We start from the raw sequence: 24,955 nt of genomic DNA on the forward strand, positions 1-24,955 counted from the left end.
GTTCAACAGTTTATCCATTATTTTTAGCTCTTCTCGCTTGCTTACAAGCTTTATGTTAATTGTAGCCATAGTGTTCAGGGGTTACAGCTGACTCAATATGTGGGTATACATATTTTTTAAATCATATGATATTATTACATATTAATTGATATATTTAGATATATTTGAATATATACATATATATTCTTGCAAGGGTAGAATTTGCTGATAGATAAAGTATATATGAATGTGTGTGTCTGTCTCTGTTTACCTTTTAAGGCAGTGGATCGGGAGAGGGACCCCATCACGTACGAAATCCATAGTGGTGACCGCCATGGACATTTTGTGCTACAGCAGAAGTAAGCATGCACAAATAATTCTAATGTTTGATCAAACCTTTGGAGCTTGCTGAAGTTGATATTTTCAGAAACTAAACCAGTAACCTTTTTCTTATTTGTGTGAATATCTGTGAAACGTTTGTCTGTGCCCTATCTGCGTATGTGCATGCCGTACAACCTTGGCAACATACATTTGCTGTGTGTGTCTGTGTGCGTGGTTGAATACAGCCTAAGGGCGTTTTCACACATATCTCATTTGGTCCGGACTTTTAAGTTTGGTCCGAACCAAAATCGTAGGTGAGAAAGGTGCCACGGTCCGGATCAAAAGACCAAAATTTGGTCCGAACTAAAGAGGTGGTCTCAGTCCGGATCAAACTGAACCATGGTTCGGTTCGTTTACAGTATGAAAACACTTTTTGGATGGTTTGGACTTTCGGACCAATTACAGGAAGTTAGGCATACATACCATAGAAGAAGAAGGAAAAAAACGGAAGAAAACCCCCGCCAGAACAAGCAAAAATTAGTCGTGGAAGTACGTGGGGAGAGGAGGAGATTATATGTTTATGTTGGTAGTAATACCATAATAACACAATCGGGATTTGCTCATTCATTTTCATTCATACGGAAAAGACTACCCGGCAAAATGACAACACTCCAACGTCAGACGCACGCCCATCTACTCACCAATCAAAGGGAGTCATAACACATGTACGTGGTGACAACACGCCGTAGCTATGTCATGGAAAGTTCTTTAGTGCGCTAGCACAATTACTATGTGAAACCGAAAATAACGGGATCAAATGTATACAATGTAATCAAACACAAACGTTGGTCCGGACCTTGGTCTGGACTTTTAGGTGTGAAAACGCCCTAAGTTATATCATTTCAGGGCTCAACCTCTGATGACTTCACATAAACACACCCATACTTGTGCATATACTCACCACACAGACTCTGAGGGCTTTTGTTGTATTTATTCATTTATTGCTCATTAAAAATGCATTTCTTATGCTGGGGGAAGATCCTATCTGCATTTCCAGAGGGAGGAGAAGAGAGAAACAAAGGAAAGACAGCAAGAGAAGGGGCAGAATTGCAAGGATTGAGAGGAGGAGAGGGAGAGAAAGAGAGCAAAGGGTTGGAAAAAGAGATAAGAGAGGAGGGCAGGCACAGAGTAAAATATGAGGGATAAAATGTTAGAGAGAGCTGGGAAGGAAACAATGAGCAAGAATGACAGACAAATGAGGATTTTAAAGGATCTGCTGCACAGAAATTCACAACAACAAAGACTAGAATTAATTGAAGAGCTTTTATTTCTGCTTTCTACGAATATTTGAATGGTTCTGTTGGACACTGTGAATCTTCCAGTATGTGCCAAAATCTTTCATTGCCTCAGCTGTGTTTTCTGCATTATGGCGCTATGACAACAAGCCAAACTCTCTTTCTTCTGCACAAGTGCAACATGCCATGCAGCTCATAATTGGCACAGGATAGAATGGTTTTTTATTGCTTTTGTGCAGAATTTGGGCCAGTTAAATACTCCAGAAACGCATCGGGAGAGCACCCGAACAGGTCTGCTATTGGCCCATTTTGCAAGGCTGGCACTGATGAAACACACACTAATGGCCAAAACGATTTCTTTAATACAGAAATTAAGGAGCCAGCATCAGTACAGGATGCAAGAGATGAGCTTTGAAGAGGTTAATCCGTTATTTTTTGAATAAATCTGAATGGTCTTATTATCTTGGGTACGTCCTGAACAATGGGGTTTACTGTGGGTCGTCCACACATGTCATAGCAGATGTTGGGTTTCATATGTGAAGAAAAAGTATCAAAATTTGTGGTGCAAATGAGAAAATAAGATTTGTGTGTGTGTGTGTGTGTGTATGTGCATGCGCCGAAGACGTACATGTGCGTTCACAGACTTTGCTTTTCACGAATCATCCATAAATATACATGAACTATCTTTTAGTTTGCCTAAAAAAAACTGCTTCATATCTTTCCCTCTGTAGGCCACTTAACATCTGCACGCGCACACACACGCACACACACACACTGTCAATATTTTGAGAACATGTGCATTTCAGATGGCTTCTAATTCATGAAAATAGCTTAAATTAAAAACACTTCAATCATTATGTAAATCTTAACTTGGAAAAAAAGTGTTTAATCAATCACGGGCAACATCAAAGATTTCTGCTGGTTTGGTCTGATTGGTCAGAAGTCTCAGACAGGCTGATCCGAAGCTGTTAATCTTCCAGAGGAGTACTTTACTTATTTTTACTTATGCAGTAATCATTTGCCTCATCTGCATCACCAAAGTACCATAATCACAGTGAAAGTACACTTCTGGGTGTTATACAGTGCTTGCTAACTGTCTGAAAAGTTGTCCCCAAAGTGGTTTATATAAAGATAAATAAACATTTTGAGAAAACAAGACAGGTTTCCAAAGTTTTCCCATGTTACCAGAGTTGGCAAAGGAACTACTTACAAATGGCTGGGAGTGTCAGCATGAGAATGATTGACATAGCTAACAATCAGTGACTTATGAACTGAAACTGTGCAGAAAATCTTGGGTATGAAAACTAATGCATACTGCACCACAGTATTCTGTATGTCTAGAGGTTAATAGGACTCTGTGTGTTCTTTCTTTCTCCAGTTCAGGGTATTTGGTTCTGGACAAGCCTCTGGACAGGGAGTCTCTGGATTATTATACCCTGGTGGTCACAGCCTCAGACGGACACCCAGATGGGGTAAGCAAAGGAGCTGTACCACACAGATATTAACTGGTTGTCTTTACTTGAGTTGTTTCACATTCCCAATGGAATTAAACTGAGTGCTGCTGCCGAGGGGGAAACTAAATCCTTCACAGCGAAATGCCACAAACAACAGCTGTGGCGTTTTGTGAAAAGAGGGATATTAGAGGCATTTTTTGGAAATGCTTCTCATTCAGTATTAATAATCATATCCATTATCAAAATAAAAAGCCAAAATCTATTTAAACAAATATGGATATTTAAATCAATGGCTATGAAAAATAATGGTGACTATAGGCTCCAGTTCTGCAACCCTGAGCATAAACAATAAGCAGTTAAGAAAATGGATTGGTAGAAAAAGAACGTAACACATTACTGCCTGGCAAAAGAATTGATCGTTGGTGCGAGTGAAGCTCACCTGGCCTTCAAATTTTTGTTTTTCAGCTTTAACAGTGAGATGTGATGGAGAAGACCTTGCAGCATGAAAGTGTGCACTAACAAAAAACTTTAATCTACCAATCATGTATACAAAGTAGGACTAAATAGTTATCAACTGATTTCAATTTTTTAACTGACCACTGATACTACTATTTTCTGTTTAGACGTCACTGTTAGATCACACAGCTCTGAGAAGGTAACTTCAATTGTGTCCCCACATAGCTGGCTAAATAAGAAAAATCTTTTTCACTCTGTTTTGACCATTTTGTCCACACCCAAAAAGAAGAACCTCCAAAGCAGATAAATAAAAATGGCAGCTTGATGTATTTTTGTTGGTATTGGAACACATTGATGTAGACCCGTTAACTCAAATGTCAGTCTAGCTGATCACACAATACAGGTGTTGTAATTAAAGACTAACTTGACATCTCCTGAAAATGTTGTTTTCACTCGCCTCCAGTGGCTTAAGTTCTCACCTTGAACACTGCAGTGACGAACAGATGTACTCCAGAACCCTGTGACATAACTGTTGTGTGGTAACATCAGTGATGCTTGTTGTAGTCAGGAGTAAAATAGACTTGAGGCACCAGAAGAGAAGTTTAACCAGCTGAGGGAGTAACCATGCTACGTCCGTTCAACTCCATATTAGATTTTTTCAGTAGACAGTTTCAGTGATCGGTTTTGTTCTTTCGCAGCTGCGAAAGAGCCAAAGCATTTTTCACTTCATCACTTTTACTGACTTTATTTATGACATTTCGGTCCTCAGACCTTCATCAGGTAAAACTCTTTTCTCTGTCAGTTTATAATGCGACTCTTTTTGAACGCAAAAACGTTCTAGTAAGTGTTCGTTTTCAAATAAAAGAGATGAGAAGACGAGATTCAAATGTTTTCCTAATTGTTTTGGCATTTCAGTGCAGATTCTGCACTTGGAAAAAACTGAAAATGCAACTGCACAAATAAACTGCAGATTTAACTCGCTTAGTGTGGATGCGGTCTGAATAAACATGTAAAATAACAAAATGGCTAAAAATGTCTCCTGCAAGAGCAATTTTGCAAAGATAAAGGTGTGTGCCCTTCCTCACTTTCTCACTTACCTAATTGTCTACAGGTCACCAGAGCCGCTTTCTCTAGCTCTCTCTGTTTGTGTTCTCCTCTTCTGTCTTTTTTTAAAAGTCAAATCATCACATGAAAGTCAAATGAAGACATTGGATGCCCTCCCCTCTTCCCTCCTCCTGTACTCCTCTGGCTTTCATCAGTTTCCTTTCTTCCCATTTCTCCTCTCCTCCTCATCATCTATTAGTCTAGCATTAAGAAAGGTTTGTATCCCCTCCGCTACTTCTCCTCGTCACTGACCCCCCTTCCACACATGTCAATTAAAACGAAAGGTAAAGTTTAAGGTCCCTCTGAGGAGAGAAAATGCTGATTTGAATGCTGTGACCTTCTCTCACACAAACCCTTGCGCACACTATGTCGGGGGAGAACAAGTGGGAGGAAGTTAGAGAGGTGAGGTATTCAGGCAGCTCTTATTACCTTAACAGTTGTACTGTGTGTTCATACACAATTCTATAAAGGAGTCTTGACACGTACACACTCTCAGACATGCACACATGTACTTAGTCAATTCCTCTCTGGACCTTGACAATTAGTGTATTATCTTTGTGCCCCAAAGGTCTTTAAGCCAGAAAACTGCTAAAAGTAGTTTGGACATTTTTCTGCTTGACACTCCATTATATTCTGAACAAGGGGAAAAAACAGAGTAGAATTGTGAATAGAGAGAGAGCGAAGGTGTGCAAGAGAGGAATGGTATGAGCTACACAGAGACAGGAGGGAAGACAAGGAAAGAAAGAAATAGAAAAAGGAGAAGAGAAGATTGGGGTGTAGTTGCTTTATACAGGCCCATTAATCAGCATCACTCGAAAGGCCTTGGGTTGTCTTCATATGCGTGTGCACACACACACTCATGCACACGTCTGTGTCCCCTATTATTAAATGTCCCGTTGTGAGAGTGTCAGACTACAAAGTGCCTAATTGGCTATTTGGCCAGTAAATCCATCATACTGCCACAGATTGAGGAGCCTACAAGCTGGTGCAGTAAACCAGCTCAACTGTAAGGACACTGGTCATCGTAGGATGCAACTTACACTTAGTATAGTACTGTGTCATGACATGGGTTTGTAAATCAGCTCATGTTTCATTGTGTGAATTGGCGCTGCTGTAGCTAAATTCATGCGGGTAATATGACTTGCGGCTTAAAGAATAAGGCTGGTGTTCTTCTATGTTTTTTTCTTAATGCGAACAAATCCCATGAAAAGAAAAAAACAATGTGTTGATTCTTCTTACCATAATTTCCAACATATCTACTAGGGTTTAAGGGTACACAAAATTCACGATTCGATACGTTTTCAGAACAGCAAAATTGGCCTTAATTCTTACTGTAACAGTTAAGACACTCAAATACTGACATATTGTCAATAAGAAAAAATAACAAATGTCAGTACTGCTTCATTGTAAGACTACGAATAAATGTCAAGATAGAATTCTTCAGCTCTGCTCTCTCATTTGTGTTTGCCATTTGGATAACATTGACACTACATGAACTTATCTAGCCTGGCTAACAGGGCTGAGCAGACCAGCATGCTACAGCTGATAGACAACAGCTGGTGCAATGCCAAAACATTCCAGGTAAAGTTTGTGCTCTCTTCCACGCATGCAAGTACATAGATATAAATAGACTGTTTTGACAGTAATTGTTTGGGTCACAGAGCGTACCTGACCGAGGAAGTCCCATGCCCTGCCATTCCTACTGAAGACATAACTATTTAAAGATTGGTCACAAATATATAGTTAAAGTAAATTCCTGAGACAACTGGGAACTGCAGTTTTTAGTTAGTAGTGTATTTTTTTGGGACTATTTTCAGTTAAGTTTACTACATTTTTAAAGTTTAGACACGTCATGTCAGCAGAGTACTAGTGGGATGTGTCTGTGTTGCACACCTGCGTGAATATGATCAAGCCTTACTGCTCAGGTGGCAGCCCAACAGCTTGTGAATGACTCGGTGATCGTGAAGCATGAAGGACTTGAGAAAAATATAAAATATTGCCAGCTGTATATTTTTGTTGCAACACCATAGAGCAAGCACAGCAGTTTGGTGTTAAGGGTTTGCGATGCCAAGTTTTTAAGCTGGCAGATATCAGCGGATTTCCATCTATCACAGGTGGTTGCTGAGCAATTGTCCAGACAGGCAGGGATCACGCTGCAGAAAGTGAGACTCAAAGCTAAAATCACATTTTACTCCAAAGGCTACCCTTCACCACAGGAGGCTTGCGCAATATGTGTGCATGCTAATACTATGAAAATTCACATGAATAGGAACATGTGCTATATGTATTGGGTGATTAGATTCTCATATTTTGATCACATTGGTCATTTTCAAAAAGAACAGCCTGTTCCAGGCAAAATGCATCTAAGAGTATACAGCTCAAATCCTTAAAATATGGCGTCTGCAAGGAGGTGGGTGTTAAACTTTTGCCACGGTATCAGCAAGATAATAACCTCAGTGGTATGCACTTATCGAAAAATGATGTGCTTAGAGCCCCCTGATGCAAAATGGAGTTTACTGCGTCTCTTCCTCCCTTTGTGTCTGTCTGAATGTGTTTGCTAGTATTGCTCACTGCCTGCCTTTTCATTATATCCGAGCTCATTCTACTTTACATATATTGGCATTCAGATAAACTGTTTTGTCAACTGTGAGCTCTTAACCTCAAATTACTTGCATCACCGTGTGCCCTGCCAACCTCAATAGCCTGTTGTCACCTCTGTGATTGTCACTCTCCCACACACACACACCCCCACACACACACACTGCTTTTGCTCTTCTCATCCCACTGTTGTGAATCCGTTAGCTCTACCTCATTTTCCACCTCCTCCCAGTTTCCTTCTTTAAAAGTCAAATCTTCAATCTCTCTCTCTCTCTCCCTCCTCCTCCCCCCCCCCCTCAAAATTAACAAATTTGTGACCACCTCTTACCAGCTTCTTCCTTTCCTGCTCTCTTACGTGGCAATATTGTTTGTGCTTTACTGTAAACAAAAAACTGGTTTTTTAATCAATTCCCTCCCAACATTGACAAACCTGCTTTAATGCTTCAGGTGCTCAATTTAGTTTTGTTGTATTTCACGACTTTCTTGGAACAGATTTTCGAGTTTACAGCATACACCCATGATCAGTTTCACATTGAATGGCTAAAACAATGGCACAACATCAACATCTATTGTTTGTTCGCAACAATTGTTTACATTTAAAACCGTGAAGCCGTCATGTCTGTCTCATATCTTGTCCCTCCGACTTTTGGTAACAAAACAATAGCATGTGGTGTGTTTATTTAATTAAAGCAACTGAGCTGTCTGTTCCTAAAGGACTGCCATATAATTGACTAGAAATAGCTGTCTGTGATGTTATTGGCTTGGCTCGTTTGTGTGTCTGTGTTGTATTTATTGTATATTGAAATATACGTCTACTACTGCCCAGCCCTACTAAATACACATTCTAAGCGGGCAATCAGTCCTGCGCTAAAACAGTACAAAGGGCAGCGTTGGTGGGGTTGTGTTGTCTCAGGTACCATGAGAAGATGATGGCACAGGAAGTCCAGTTCGAGTAGTACATCTGAGTTTGAAGGAATATGTGCTTGCATGTTTTTGATTGGCTAATGTAACGCTTTTCCAAATGACGGTGAATTGCGTTGTTCCAAGTGCACAATCTGCAGTGAAGCCACCACAGTGGTCCCATTCAAACTCTGTCTGAACACAGCATTTATTTGACCCTTTGATACCCTTCTTAAGAAATTTTAACATCTTTCTTAATTATTTAATTTTACCACCAATATCCCTTTTTACATTGCAAGACAAGGTGCAATGTGGACCATTGCCGAACTGTTTTTAAATCTACTAGTACAGGGAACAGTTGTTAGAAGCACAAAGAGATGAGACAGCCAGGACTAGAGTTCAGCTAATTAGCAAGCAAAAATGGGCTATTTAGTTTGTTACATAAGAGAGGTGTTAGTAAGAGGGACAAATAGACAAAGATGGTCAAATAAAACCTGTGAAATTTGAAGATGTATTCATCCTGTGTACTAATGATAAAAAAACAAAACTTTTTTGAGTTGTCGAACATGTTAAATGGAATACAAAATACAACTTTAGATGTTTTCTCAACTGACCAGAATAGTAACACAAATGTGTGTGTGTGTGTGTGTGTGTGTGTGTGCGTGTGTAGACCTCCACAGCAACGGTGAACATTGTGGTGACAGATGTTAATGACAATGACCCGCTGTTCGATTCTTCACTGCCAGTGAACCTCACTGTCATCGAGGAGCAGAATCACGCCTACGTTGGACAGGTCAAGGTAAGAAAATGCACACACACTCAAACACAAACACACATGGAGAAAAGCGGCAAACGCAACATGTCTTTGAATTCATTTTGATAGTCCACAATGTGCTGTACATTTATTCACTGTGCACATGTATAAGTACAGCATGTTTATATGAGAGTGTATTTGTATGCTAATGTCTTCATTATGCAAACATTTATGACTATGCATTTGTTGTTTTGTGTGCTTTTCCTTGCACTAATTAGTTATAATGATGTGTCATGTACAAAAAAGCAAATTTAGTTCACAATTTATTTCACTGTATCAGTAATTCCTGTCTGCGCATCTGTCATTTAACATGCTCTCTCACTGTGCAGGGCGTTTTAATTGCCAATTACACTTGTCTCTGTTATTTCTGTAGTGGTGTAGATCAGCGTGTTTGAAACTAGTCACACAAGTCTGTGTTATTGTGGCAAGGATCATAATGTCTCACTGTAAGCAACATAATTACTTAAACTATAAAGGTGCCGTAAGACTTGTCTACATTTATATTTCTTCTCTCTTTCCTGTCTCTTACAACACATGCACACAGCACACAAAGATTCACAGAGGCACTAATTAAATTCTGCTCTTATAATCTTTTACAGTGGGGACCGGAGATCACTAGCATAACTCTGTAAACCTTGGTAGCTTTGTAATTAAGACTCTATGTTATTATGCTCAGAGGACTCCGTGTGTGTGCATATTTATAGGCGGACAGGCTACAAGGATTTGAGAGAATGATGTATTAGTGTCCCCTTTTTTTACGTGAGAGGACGGTATCTATTTGAGTTTAATGTTTTCCCGTATTTTAAATATTACTTCCTGGGAGTCTATCATCCCTTGTTCCTAGGAAAACTGAAATTTCTCAAAGTTGCCAAGTTTCTCAACATAGAACTGCAAACTATTATTCATAAAACGGGGGTTATTCTCATTATTTTGTTATATTACTTTTATATTCTTCTAAAAGTATACTGTGATGCAAGATGCAATTATGAAATCATTGAACTGTAAGCAGCCATTTTAACAGGTTAAGTAATGGAAAGAAACAGCTCCAGTTGAAAAGTTGATCCACTTATATTGATGTCGTCATGGCATGTGAAGGTTGGGCTTCTTAGCATTTTGCTACAACAGTTGCATGGTAGTATGGCTTGGAGAATTCTTGCAAGTATTTTTCCCTGGAAAAGAGGGCAGATTTTGACAATAATTTCTGTTGTGGTCTCAATTTCCATCTATTGTGTGTCGAAATAGCTGTAAATTTAAGAAGACAAATATGCATGAAACTATAAAAGAAAAGAAAAATAAGCACATTTATAAGTAACATGATCTCTTCTCAGCTGTGTTGGATGCATTTTCAACTGATCAGCACCCTCGTCTCCTCTTAACAAAGACTCCTGGACTTGTTCCAGACGTAATAACTGACTCATGTATTCCCCAGACTGGGGTCATGGGTAAATCTGACACTTTGATAGGCTCTGATCTTTAAAGATGCTCCCTTGGTTGCACGCTTGCTTGGATTTGCTCCAAGCTTAATTCATAGCCTTTATACACCAGTGTCACAGGGTCTTTGATCAGTCTGACACTTTGCTAGGTTCTAAATGTTAACAATGCTTCTTTGGTTGAACACTAGGACTACTGCCAGGATAAATATATGGCCCTTGTACACCCATGTCTAGAATTTTGAACAAGTCTTACTTTTAACAGGTTCCAAACTTAAAAGTTCAATACCTTTTCTTATTTGGACAATTGGGCACCATTCCAAACTCATAAACCCAACCTTATCCTTAAAGAGGACATTTCATCTCAAGCATTCAAAATTTCAACTCTCGCTCAGCCCTTTGGTCATGTTCCAGATTCAACATCCAAAAACCCACCCTAATCTTCAGAGAGGGCACTTGAAAGTATTCCAATCCTGAACTTCCTCCCTTTCAAGGACCCTTGGATATTTTCCAAACCAAAACAGACGGTGTGATCCCTCAGCGAGCTGTGCAAGGCACGACTCTGGGACTCATTCCAAGCCAGGGTCCCTACCTGTAGGTATTAAACAAATTTCCGGAAAAATGAATGGACCTGACCTTGGTTTGCCGATGCTGGTAAGGTAGAGAGAGATGGAAGGAGGGGAGGAAGTGAAACATGCATGGGTGGCAGAGAGAAATATGACGCTAGGGAGAGGTAAGAGGGGTGGAGAGAGAGAAGAAGAGGGATAACAGCTAAGGGAGTACAGATGCATTCTTAATCTGACTTTCATGAGTTTAAGACATGGTTTCTATATTAAAGAGGAAAAAAATCACTAAAAGAAGGAAGACTCAAGGAAAAGGTCACATGACCATTTCCCTCTTACAATTCAATGAATGTAGACCCAATAAGGAATGTTAGATATTTAGAAATGCCTCAACGACGTACATATACAGGCTACTTCTTACGTTGTTTAGGACACATTTACATTGAGCATATATAATAATAATAATGGCAACAAATGATCTATATGTGATTTAATAATGTTGCAAAAAAAACAAAGAAACAACAAAACTAGTGGTGAGTAAGTACACAAAATGTCAAAGACTAAAAAGGGACAAAATAAATAATACACAATAAATTCAAACTGACTTCCTTTTGGGGTTGGGATATGGCTCAATAAGGCTTTTTGGAAGTCTGGATTTGATACATGTACCAACTGATTTTCATACAGCTCAGTGAAACTGACTGTTTCAAACATATTTAGGACCCCAAAAATGTGATCAATTTCTATAAATAAATTAAAAGTAATCCATAGGACATTATACTATTAAGATAAGTAATGTGGTTATGTAGAATTATACAATTTAATATGTTATACAAGTTTTTCTATATATTATTTAAATTAACTAACCTATTAAATGGTGGTTACATTTAAACAGATTAATAAAATGGTGAATGCTTCATTTGCATCATATTGTGGTGGACAGTATAAAGCAAAAAACCTTTTTTTTCTGTATATAATGTTGACAATGTTGAACCTCAGTGGACAAAACGTCATCCCAGGATCTGCAATTTGGCTTTGAAATCAAACATTTTTGATCAAGCTAGCTGCCTCTTCATCACTTTACAGTCTCAGTTATCCCTCCACGGTAGCCATCACTCCTCCAGCACTGGGAGGGACAACACAACACCGGATGATTTTGCTGATTTCCTTCAACCTCAGAGAGGGGAATGAATCAGTAAAATCACCTGCCGCAGTTGTTAGCTGGAATGAAAAAATTGCAGACTGGTCCTTCATGCCATGATTGTCCCTACAGTATGGTTGTTTACTGTCTACGTGTACATGGCCATACGCTGCACAGAAATGGCTCTGTTTCTTTCCTTTTTTTATAAGAAAAGATCTTTGAAGGGAAAAACACTTGAAGAAGTAATATCGATCTTTCTTGTGGTCAAACATGTTTCCATTCACCACTACAGCATTTTACTACAGACAAACAATATATATATATATATATATATATATATATATTGTGATTTAGAACATCCGAGAAAGCCACCACCAATGCTAGGAAAACAGGAAAAATGGTATGGAATGTATGATATTTTTCTTGTCTTTATATTAACACATATTGGCATTTACTGTTATTAGTTAGTCCGTTTTTTATAATCGTTTTGGAAAAGTGAACATTTTCTTCTTGTCTTTCTGTTTCATTTGATTTTTCATTTCACAACCTAAGTCGGTAAACTTCTCCATTTATTTACAAGAAAATAAAAAAAAATTTGTAAAGCAGGAATATGTTTTTTCGCCTTTGCTACCCTGTTTATCATCTTGCAACCACTCAGATTCATCTTGTCTCCTCATGTGTTCCTCCTGCAGAAAAGATCATTATACAATGTGACAGTACACAAAACAGTTCAAACAGTTGCAATGAAGTTCAGGTGCAGCACAACATCAACCTAATGGGTAACAGAATTTAAAAGCAGAAATATCAGACACTCAAATATAGGAGCGATCACTCTCTTTCTCACATACACACATACACACACACACTAACATAATGTAGGAGGAAGACTACTAGAGTGAGTGCTTGTCTGTATGCGTAACTTACTGAGAAAAAACTCCCACACTGTTATGATACCTGACTATATGGTTTATTGGTGCAGCAAAAGAAATGTGCTCAGAGACGGATAAAAAAAAAAATCTCAGTAATTTAGTTTCAGTTGCAGGTACTTCTCTAGCTGTATCTAGGAATTAAATTAGAGGTGGAGGTGAGAGAGTGATGAAAAGAGAAAAGAAAAAAAAGGGGGAAATTGGAAGAGGTATGAGCACCCGAACACGAAAGGCAGAGCTAGTGATTGTAGAGATAGTGTATATTTCGGGCCTTAAGCTGCTTTTTTTGTCAGTGTGTGTTGAAAAGCAGCAGAAGTAACGCAGCTGAGACATTAATCCTATTGTGTTTCTGGCTTTTAACTGTCTGGCAATGTAATTATACTGAGAGAACTGTGAGAGACAGTGAGGGAGGGATAAGACACAAGAAAAAGAATAGAGGAGGAAGGATAGAGGCAGAGAGAAAATCATACAGGCATGCATGCTTGCTACAGTACCTAACTCCAGGAACTGCAGACATCAATATGTTTGACATCGAGACGATTAATCCAGTTTACGAAAGGAGTTCATACAGTGGCTAAAATGCAAAGCTATGACAACTTTACTGTCCGCTTGACAGAAGGTTTAATGGACAATAATGTTTCCCTGTCATATATCACAACATCTGCCCTTTTCATAATTCTTTACATGTGAAAGCACTTGTGAATCAGACCTGAATGCTATATTCACTGTTGGTGACAACTTGAAAATGTGTCACTTAAAGGAATCGCTTATTCGCTTTCTTGTAAAGAGCTGGATGAGAAGATTGATACCACCCAGTTATCTGTCATTATTAAGTATAAGGCTTCATCCACATGCTGGTTAGCTTAGGTTAGCGTACAGCTTGGAAACAGAGGGGAAACAGCTAGCCAGGCTGTGTCCAAAGTCTAAGTGTGAAATCAACAAGTGCCTGTTTTACACTACGTTATGTGCCCGACTATTTTTTTGGCTCTGAATGACTTCCTGGAGTTTGGTTGCTGGCATGGCTTATCCTATTCTTAATTTAAAATTTTAATCAGCAAGCTTTATGCCACACTCATGTCATATTGGAATTATCATAATTACAAGTTTCCGACTTGTAAATAGTGTTCACGTTGTAATTACGACTGGGAAACTCAGAACTTTCTGGAAGCTCCAGTTTATCCAACTTGGCACTTACTGATACAGAAGTGCTTGAAATCAAACCAAATAAATACAAATGCCTCACATCGGCCAAAGATCATCATTCAGTGTAATCAAATCCAGCTTTAATGGATATTTTGTTATATTGTCAGTGCACAGTGTTTAAAATTCGACCAACTCTATAATCATACAACTGTTTTGATGACGTGAACGCTTGTAAGTTGTTATCATGGAAATCTTTGCCATCTCTACTATCCAGCCAATATAATGTGAATGTGGCATTAGAGGTGCTGGTGCAAGGAGTCTGTGGAAACCAGGCTAGTTGTTCCCGTCTGTTTTTTTCTTTATGCTAAGCTAAGCTAACCAGCTGCTGGCTGTAGCTTCATATTTGGTGTGCAGACATGAGATTGATATCAATCTTCTCATCTAACTCTTTCCTCAAAATGTACAAAATTTGAGGAAGAAGTAATGATTCCCATCATTCGGCATTGCTTGGCATCAATGTTACGGTAGAAATATAAATATATGAACACACATTACATTCACATCTCCACTTTTATGTCTACAGAGCTGACACAGTTGCACATTCACATATCTTTTATTTTGACTATTTCCTTCTCCACAAAATGTGTTTCTTCTTTCAGCCCCTTCCTTCTTTCTCTCCCTCTCTCCCTCTTTGCTACTGTTTATATCATTGTCCATGGGTCCTGTCGAATAGTCTTTTTTTACTTAGGAAGGTACCTACCTGAGTGAAAGGAGGAAGTATTTGAGTGTCAGCCATGATGAAAGCTGTTGAATTCTTTAAATGTTGAGAAAAGGTGCTTATCAATATAATAAACCCATTATAGGCTGACTGTGAACCCTACTTTTGTGAATATCTTTTTTTTTTTTATAGCCTTTATTTAATTGATAGTGACAGCCGAAGGTAGACAGGAAAGGGGGGCAGAGAGGGGGGATGAAACGCAGCAAAGGGCCGCAGGTTGGACTCGAACCCTGGGCCACTGCAGCAAGAACTCAGCCTCGGTACATGGGTCACCAGCTCTACCCACTGAGCTGGTGACAGACCGGGCACCCACTGTTGTAAATATCTAAATCTAATCCTGTGTGAAGCACTTTGCGTGTACATAAACATTATTATATTAAAATCATCAAAGTGAGGTTTATATATTTTAGTGTAATATAGCATTGGCATTAGTTATTCTTAATTTTGGGCTCTACTGTATTGCCAGCCTTTAGGAATATCATTTAAATATTCTAATTGTTCTTCAGTCACAGATGCTGAAACTAGTTTTATGTTTTATTGAAGGTTTTCATGTAAAGGAATTTGCCTAGGTATATTGGTGCATAACAATAAACACTGGACAGGGGAAACAAGTCAAGAAGCATGAAAAGATATAATATATATAAATATATATTTATATAAAATATATTATAAAGATAATAATAGACTATATGTACAATATGTTATTTTAAATGGCAGATTAACAGTTTGTGCAGGAATTTGCAAAATATCACAGCATTAAGTATAAAGAATATTTGTAATGTGCAGTAGAAGATTATCATATCTACAGCAGTAGATTTGTATGACTGGTAGCCAGGGCTGGACTGGGACAAAAAATCGGCCTGGGCATTTTGAGCCGAGACCCGCCCACCTACTTGTAACTACTGACTGTGTTAACAGTTAGCAAGCACAACAAAAATAAACTACACCCAAACTTGATTCATATCTGACCCAGGTAGACTGCAGTTCATCACAAGTTCAGATTCCCCTCCACTCGCACCGACGGCGGCTGCGGGTCTCTCCTCCTGCTGCCTCCCCTTCCCCTCATCCAGCTCACGGCCACCTCCGCCATCACTACCTGCGGCTGCTTCGGATGCTGCTGCTGCTGAAGATGATGTTATTTTAACACATTTGGCAGCATCTGCCTGAAGGGCTTGTCTCTTTTTAGCTCTAATTTTTTCCGCGCCTCCTTTCCGCTTCTTCTCCATTTTCGTGATCTCCTCTCTCTCTGTATGATTGATTGATTGACAGCCGAGGCCCAAGAGGGAGTGGGCATCAGCCAGCCCAGAATCAATCATGATCTACCAGTTTTGTGTACCAATAGGTATCATGACTAATACCATTACTAATACTAGTACAAAAAAAAACAGGCCCAGCCCAAAATCACCATCAGCCCACGGGGGGGACCAGTCCAGCGCTGGTAGCCTGTATTCTTGTTTTACTTAAATTTCCACCTTGGCAATGAAGACGTATTTTTCACTGGGTTGTCTGCGTGTGTATCGCCTAGATCAAACAGCACAGTAAGAATGAAGAAAATATCAAAAATACATTTTTTGTAGTCTATCTTCAACGTCCGCCGTTGCATAATTAGGTAGCGTAGTAGTGCATTCAGATTCTGTCAGCACTACGGTTGTCTTTTCCCTAAGTCCTTATGAGTTCTCCCTCACATCTTTCCTTGACCTTCTGACATTTTCCGTCAGGGTAAAGGAAAAGTGTTTAGGAAAGGACATAGGACCTACTTTTTATGACAATTCGATCAGACCCCATGTTTCATTCTGTGTCTCCCCCTTCTTCAAACAGCCCAACTTTATCAACCAAGAGCTGGGCGCTCCATTAACTTTATATTAATTTTACACCCATATATCGATGAATTACTGAATACAAATTACATAAAGACTTAATTTTTCTCTCTTACAGTCTACGTAACACTGGCAAGACAGAAGCTAATTTCTATTAATTCTAATAGTCACTGTGGGAAATAAGATGAAACTTTAATGATCCAAAATTAGGGAAACAAGGGAAAATGCGTCACTGCAAATCAAGAATTGACAGACAGCGGCAAATAAATGGAATAAAGATATGAGTTGAGTAATGGGGGTTGGATTAACATATTATAACTGACAGTTTGACACTGCTACAAAAGTTTCAAGTTATAGCATTATGTGAAAATTACAGACATCTCACGGTCTTCACCTACAGATGGAGAATGAATTTGTTCTTGTCGAACTATAACCTCAAGATGAACTTGGATGTTTATAAATGAACATAATGCATGAGTTTCAGGTACATGCAGCTTTATTTCTCCATCATTTCAGAGATCCAATATTACCATTTTTTTACATTCACATTCTACATTGCAATTGAAATTCAGTTGACCCCACTCCTTGCTTTCCACCTGATAATATTTGTTCCTCTGTGTTGTCCTCTATCTGTACTCTATACTTTTTTTCGAGTGGGTTGTCGGGGAAGTGTTTTTTTTTTTTAACATACACTCAGCCTTGTCATAAATGTAAGAGCTTGAACGTGAACATGCAAACAAAAGCTTAACTTAAACGAATCATCCAATAAATTCTTCTGAATGGAACATGGTCATTTGATTGGATGACAGCTTACTTTTAATGTCCTTATTATTTTTAGCCATACTAGCGTTGGGGCTCTGAATCAGTGCTGGTCAAGTCAGACCACCACTGGGTCTGGAGTCAAATATCTTAAAAAGAAATATTGGATGGATTGCCATGACATTTTGAACAAACATTCAAGGTGAATCCTAATAACTTGGTGATGCCCCAACTTTTTTCTTCTTGCGCAATCATCAGGTCAAAATTAAAAAAAAATATATATTTTTTTTCAAATAGCTAAATGATCAAATAGCTACACAACAAATTCCCATTAACTTCAGCTGCAGAGTTCGTGCTTAGTCATAACTGACAAGTTAGTTTAGCATGTTAGGATGCTAACATGCTAAACTAAGTCAGTTAACATGCTAAACATTACATCAGTGTGCAACATTATCATGTAAGCATTGTAATTGTGAGCACGTTGGCATACTGCGGTTAGCATTTGACTCCAAGTATCAACACCGCAGTGTTTTTGCTCTTCAAAATGGCCGTATCACAATTTCAAATGCTTGGAAGAATAATCTATGCAAATACTATAAGAACTATCCTTTATCATTAGGCAGTCTGTGTTTTTCACATTTAATATCTGCTTCAAAATAATCTCCCTGACTAATGTTGTTATGGAAAGTCCTGACTACTCAAGCTCTGACTGAGAAACACACACACACACACACACACACACACACACACACACACACAGTTTTCTTACTGTTAGCCATAATAACAGGTGTAAAGCAATTTTTAAAACTTGTTTCCAACCCTCAAATTATATTTTTCTTTTGGCGACTTTTAGAGTCAAAAAGCAATGTATGCAAATGTTATCCGCACACACACAACCCCCCACAACCACACACGCAGACACACACAACCATGTTAATATTTCCTCTGTTCTGCTCTGGTCTCATCAATGTCAATGTCGTCAGAATGCTGATTGGACAGGATGAACAGTCAGAGAGGGTGAAAGGGACACACCAGCTAGCAATTTGTCACCTTCTCAACACCTTGTTTTATTAGTTGAAAGAGATTATGTGGAGACAGAGTCAGGGTTTCACTGTACTCCATAAATGCAGAAAGATAGTCAGATGAAAGTGGAAACAAAGTAGAGAAATTCTGTGCAACTTTTTTCCAAGTGAAAATTGAAACCACTGTCTCATTAACTCTGGAAAAGTTGAACAGTTGCTACTGCTGGGAAGTAAGTTTAATTCCTCTGGAGTTGCAATAGGGAGCGAAAAAAAGGAAAAATGAGAGCCGACACCAGGGGAAATGTGAGACAGAGAGAGAGCAGAAGGTCTGTCTCTGTTGCCTTGTCAGAGCTAAAATCTGTAAAGTTAGACTTTTTGCCCATTGTGAAACCTACAGACAGGAGCAATAACATGGAGAAAGAAGTAAGAAAGAAAAGAAGTACGGAAGGAAGAGCAAAAGAAATAAAGTTTATATTTACACTGACATTTCTGCATGCAACTATGACCTCTCTTTGCTGAAGTTTAAATAATAAGACAGTGAATTAAATTGTGTTTTTAGGTACTGTACAAGGTCAAAAGGTTAGTACTAATACAAATGAATCGTGGATGTATAACAATTGCATACCAAGAACTGCCTGAGTGAATGAATGTCATTTCCCAGTGTCTCTCCTTCTCATACAAACACACTCATTCACTCACCCACTTGCAAATATTTTCTTTATTTCAGAGGAACAGCTTTGTAAATGTTAACAAGATTAAATGAAATTAAGAGTTGTACTACTTGTATATATTCACAGACATACACACAATTCATTCACACTTTTAGTTTGATTCAAGAGTAAATTCACTTTTAATCAAAAGAATGATTTGCCTCAACGGCAGTCTGATGAATTTCAAAACGGATGATTCAAACCTCCTTTGCTTTCCTCCTTTCTTATCACTTGTGTGCATGTGTCACTTCTGTGTGTCTGTGTTCAGGCTATAGACCCAGATCTGGGGGCAAATGGTCAGGTCCATTATCGTCTCGTCAACCACCAGAAGTCGTTTTCCATCAATGCCACCGGTGCGATCAGAACTGCGGTGCCACTGGACAGAGAGGTCAGAGGAAGTGATAAGTTCAGATTTCATATGAATGTCATGCAGTCGATGTGGAACGCAATATAAAAAAGACAGCAATAAATAGAGGCAGTGATGACAGTATAAATATTTTTTCGTACCTGTGGTGTTGATGTTTGACCGTGATTCTGTCATCTCAAAGGTGAAAGGCCACTACTTTCTGATCGTTGAAGCCTGGGATGGAGCGGTGGACCCTCGGCGATCCAGATTAACACTGTCTGTTACCGTTCTGGATGTAGACGACAACAGCCCGATATTCACCCAACAGACTTACAATGTCAGCCTACCAGAGAACAGCCCCAAAGATACAGTCATTTTACAGTTAAAGGTGAGCACGTTAATTTGATTTATTGGATTAATTCATTGCAACTAATTTAGTGTTACACTGTACAGGATAAGCTTTTGTATAAATTGTGAGTTTCCAGTTTCTAAATTGGCCCTTTTTGCAAACAAGAAATTACTCAACACTAGAGTCTGACCAATAAATGGCCCAGACTGATGTATTGGCTAGTTTTAGGTTGGTGCAGTTACATCTGTATCAGCCATTAAGTAACAAAAAAAAAACTGTACAGAAATGGCAATTTATTTATTTACTTTTTTAAACAATCTGTATTATATAATTTGACTTCAGCTGAGAAATGTACATCTCAGTACAAATGTTGGTCACAATTCTTTAAAGAAATAATTTTAGAAATGCTCATATGCTTAATATAATATATATATTATATACTGTTGTTAAAAAGTTTGGAATCGCTTATATTGTTTTTTTCCCTTTCTTTTATTTATGGCCAACAGATAAAAGAGCTATAAATCAGACACCAAATGTATAGCTAACATCTGAAATATCTTCGGCCCCAAAAAAGATTCAATTTTATTAATGTCCTCACAGTGTTGCATGACAGGGAAAAATACTGTTGTAACCAATTTTTCCTCCAAAGTACCCTTCGATTTTGAAATTGTGTTCCAGTCTAGAAAGACTTAAGTGACCCTTGATCATTATTAAACCAAACCAGTGCAACTGGGCTATAAATATTTTAGTAGTTCATAGTATGTTCAACTGATCTTCTTTGATCTTCTTTGATGCAATTCCAATTATGTGTGTCATTGTGGAACCTGTTCCTATTTATATCTGCACAGAGCTAAGCTTCATTTCTTACTAATAACTGGTGATTTCTTATATTCTGACTGTTGTGCAGAGGTATCTTTGTCTCTTTCTGCCCTTTTATTTGTCAGTCTGGTTGAACCATTGATTGTACAGTATTTATATTTTCGTATTATATATATATTTTTTTTTTTCATGTAATAACCATTAATTATATATAATTATTCATTTATAATATTATACACAACAGGTTGCAGTGTTATGAGTTTGAAATATTTATGATATTATGCACAGGTTATTACATTGAGTAATTGACTGGTTAAAGGCAGAGCGAGTGTCCTGGCAAAGAAAACAGTAAGAAACGTCAAGGCAAACCATCAAAGCCAATCTAATCTAATCTATTGTATTGTCACAATGCTGCTACGATAATGATAATGAACACTCACTACTGAATCAAAGTGTCCAACCAACTATAAATGTGTTCCACAATTGCTTGAAACTCATAAGTACAACATGAGATTAATGTTCTGAGTTATTACTGCACTTTCAACCAGTTTGGATCAAGCTGCCTGCAGGTCTAAACTGAGCAGTTGGATTCCGTTCAATAAAACCACTCATAAATTCAGTTTCTGAGTCCAGTCAATGAGACTTCATCATCATAGTCATACTTGAAGTTATTTACCTACATCTTCTTTGAAATTACCAAATTGCTTTCATTTTACATTCCAGACAGCACTGGAGACATCTTAAAAAGTCTGAATTTTAATTTGACAACACTTGAAGACATACTGAGTTGTAGAGGACTGTAAAAAAGATAAAAGCAGCTTTTCCCTTCAGCTACACAGTAAAATAGTTACAGAAGGAAAAATAAGATACGGACCACCAGCTAGGCTATAAATTTTCACCACAGGCGTTTCTCACATACGAGCTCAACACAGACCTAATGAAAATACTACAGTCTTCTACTAGTTTCAGCACACTGAGATGCTTGTCCTTCTAGCAAATATAAAAAATTCAACTTGCCATAAAATTCACACGGCAATGATATTACTTTCTTTCCCATCCTCTGACTCTCTTTCTCTGTAGGCGATAGACGCTGACCTCGGCTCCAACCTCACATATCGAATCAGAACTGACGGCTCGGACCAGGAAATCACTCAGCTATTCCACATCGACCCAGTGACCGGAGAGCTGTCTGTTCTCAAAGTTCTGGACTACGAGGCTCTGACTGACTCCGAACCAACATACACATTCACTGTAGAGGCCATGGACACCGAGGGAACCATGCCTCCTGGACTAACCTCTGTTACTGTCAGAATCACGGTGGGTGTATGTGGTTGGTTTGTCTAACCAAGCATAAAAGCAGAAGGATGAGGGAGGTCAATGTGTGTCTCATTTTTTGTTCACTGTCTTCAGTTTAAGGAAAGAGTACTGTATTGGGAATGTTGTGTGCAGGCAATGCAGGACTGACCAGCTATTTGAAAAATGAATGTGGAGGAGAAAATAATTATTGCAGTCTCTGGAATCCCTCTTTTGTATGTCCTTTGCCTCCAAGATTACTGACGCAAACAAAAACAAAATGCTGCTTTGTTTTTCCCTCCGGCTGCTGCTGCTATGTTACAGAGACTCCTTGTTCACTGTTTCTGATCCATGTGTATCCCGTGTATTGAAATTCGGTGGCCATACCAGTGTCTTTGCATGCATTAGCACATTTACTACATTTTTGTCAATGGTATATTCATGTCCTGTCAGGATGCTCTGACATCAAAGACTAAAGAGGTATAATTATAGCAATTAGCCTCTGATTTCTGTCCACACCAACACCATCTTTGTTTACTTGTTTTTCTTCTGCATCTCAATTTGACAACTGTGAAGCAAGTTTCAAAATCCACCATTTAGTCAGCCTGTGGGGAGATCAAAACATCCTCTGTGGTGTCTTGGGTTGGGCAAAATGTAAAATTTTTCAGTGAGTCCAACAATCAGCGATTACTGATATATTTGTGCATGCGACCTGGTGTTTCTACGAACTACCTTGTACCTGTAATCCATCGTCAAACTAGTCGAAATAAACCCTTAATTCACTGCAGTTATATGTAAAAATACACTGGTTCTACAGCTGTTTTCCCTCTCACTCGTTCTTCGGCTCAGTTTATATACTGCCCCGCTGAACATCTGTCACTCAGCGGCTCTCATTCTTCTGACGCAGGCCATTAAATTATCAAAATGAAAAAGATAAATACCAAAAAAGCCAAAAACAAAACAACCAACAATGGACCCAATCGCCAACCGATATATTTCCGTCAATCCTAGTGGTGTCCTCACTTTAAACTCACTGCTTGTTTCTAGCACTGCTGACACCTGCTGCGATATCCAAAATAAAACAGACCTTATTTGTTCGAATTAGCATTAAGTTACGGGCTGAATTAGCTCAAATTAAGTTAAATTTAATAATGTGATTGAAAGCAAACAGCATCATGCCAACAAAGTCAGTTTGTACAAAGTACGATTTTGGCACTTACTGGAAAACAAAAACAGTTTGGTGTACTGTACAGTCCTGTTTACAATGCTAATGCCATACCACTGTGTGTGTCTGTGTTTATCTCTCTCCAGGACATGAATGACTTTTCTCCAGTATTCAGCCAGTCAGTGTACCGAGGCATGGTTGCCCCTAATGCTGTCAAGGGAACAATCGTAACCACAGTGATGGCCAATGACTCTGACCCTGCGGTGAGCATTTCCAGCTGCTGCTATTCAATCAAACTGTTTTTCATCTGTTCCCCAAATTGTGTATGGGAATGATGCAAGATAATGATGCTTGTCTCCAGTGTGTGTGTGTGTGTTGTGTGTGTGTGTGTGTGTGTGTGTGTGTGTGTGTGTGTGTTTTGAATGTGTTTGCACTTTGTTCCCCAGTAGAGACGTTTTATTTTTTTTAACCCCAGTGTAGCACTTAGTGATACCTCAACTGGGCGTTTAACTCTAAATGTCTTTGTAATATAGGCTGGTTTATTTTGCTTGCTGTAAAATGAAGTTTAGCTCATTCCATCGAAGTTCCATCATGAGCCATTAGATAGTCTGGTGGAGTTAACCCCAGGTTTTAAAGGTTGTAAAATGCTCATACTGGGGTTTAAGTGTGGTGTGAATATAGCTTGTGTGGATTTGCTGAGTCACACAGCCTTTTGTTTAGATGCAGTTCTGAAACGCAGTGGCTGTGTGAAAAATAGCTCTCATCTTTATCGTAAACAGAAAACAACCAACTGGTAAATTTGCAATTTACTGTATAGCAAATCAGCAAATAAATATTTATGAAAAAGACCAGAAACAAAAGTATCTTTATTTTGCATTACTGCTCAAAAGTCCATGATCTTATTTTTCACTGGGCCATCGCTGTGTGAAATCTTTCTTCTACATAGGCAATGTTGCCCCATAAGCCTCTTTAGAAGCCCTGTGTTCTTGTGTGCTTGCTGTCTTCCTATATCAGCTGAACTGAATCAGTCTTGAGTTTTAAGCATCTAGCTAGACTTTCTTGGGTCAAAAAGAAACATTATATTGTCCATGCAGTATGCATTAGAGGCAAGCTACTAAGTTGCACCTTAACATCCCTTGAGATTTATATATATACATATAAAATTCCAAAATGTAGCTCTGAACTAAAAGTCTTTGTGAGAATTTGTCACAGTGAAGTTTTGCTGACACTGTATGAGCTGTTATTTAATGAAAGCTTACATTGAGCAGACAGCTCTGAATTGCTTATACAAAACTCATTTCAGGAGACATGACTGATAAATATTATGTAACTATAATAACGGTTTACCATGTATATTATTTTAATAAAAGTCCATATTGTTTTTACACTGCATGTTGAATCCCGTTTCGAGATCGCAATATGATAGTGAGACTGAATCTGTCAGTGGGGTTGCAGTAACCATGTTTAAATGGAAATAAGACCTTGGAGACCTTTCTGTTAACTGGCAATGTGGCTTTGTTGCAACTGTCTCGAAAATATAAGTCAACCAAATATAACTTAGTCATTGTTGAGGATTGATAGCTCTAATCAAGATGAAGCAATCAAACTCTTCATGACTAAGATATGTTGAGAGACCCTGATACAGTGTGGGTAGCCAGATATTATAAATTATGTAACTGTATGTATTTCCTGACATTTTGAGTTATACCAATCAATTGTTGCTCATTACTAACACTTACGGATTAATTCATGATCATTAGAGTGCCTAAAGAC

At 38.5% G+C, this 24,955-nt stretch overlaps 1 protein-coding gene across 1 annotated transcript in view; it reads left to right on the plus strand.

The window, feature by feature from the left end:
* The window catches only part of LOC127373561 (protocadherin-15-like), a 172,445-nt gene that overhangs the window by 84,165 nt on the left and 63,325 nt on the right, over window positions 1–24,955 (plus strand). Inside the window, exons 18-24 of the mRNA XM_051418160.1 lie at window positions 259–338; window positions 2,974–3,067; window positions 8,778–8,906; window positions 19,479–19,598; window positions 19,759–19,944; window positions 21,805–22,041; window positions 23,329–23,445. Coding sequence (XP_051274120.1) covers window positions 259–338; window positions 2,974–3,067; window positions 8,778–8,906; window positions 19,479–19,598; window positions 19,759–19,944; window positions 21,805–22,041; window positions 23,329–23,445 — 963 coding nt within the window. The remainder of the gene's footprint in view (window positions 1–258; window positions 339–2,973; window positions 3,068–8,777; window positions 8,907–19,478; window positions 19,599–19,758; window positions 19,945–21,804; window positions 22,042–23,328; window positions 23,446–24,955) is intronic.

Source organism: Dicentrarchus labrax, unplaced genomic scaffold (genome assembly GCF_905237075.1).
Source record: "Dicentrarchus labrax unplaced genomic scaffold, dlabrax2021, whole genome shotgun sequence".
In the NCBI taxonomy this organism is placed as follows: domain Eukaryota; kingdom Metazoa; phylum Chordata; class Actinopteri; family Moronidae; genus Dicentrarchus; species Dicentrarchus labrax.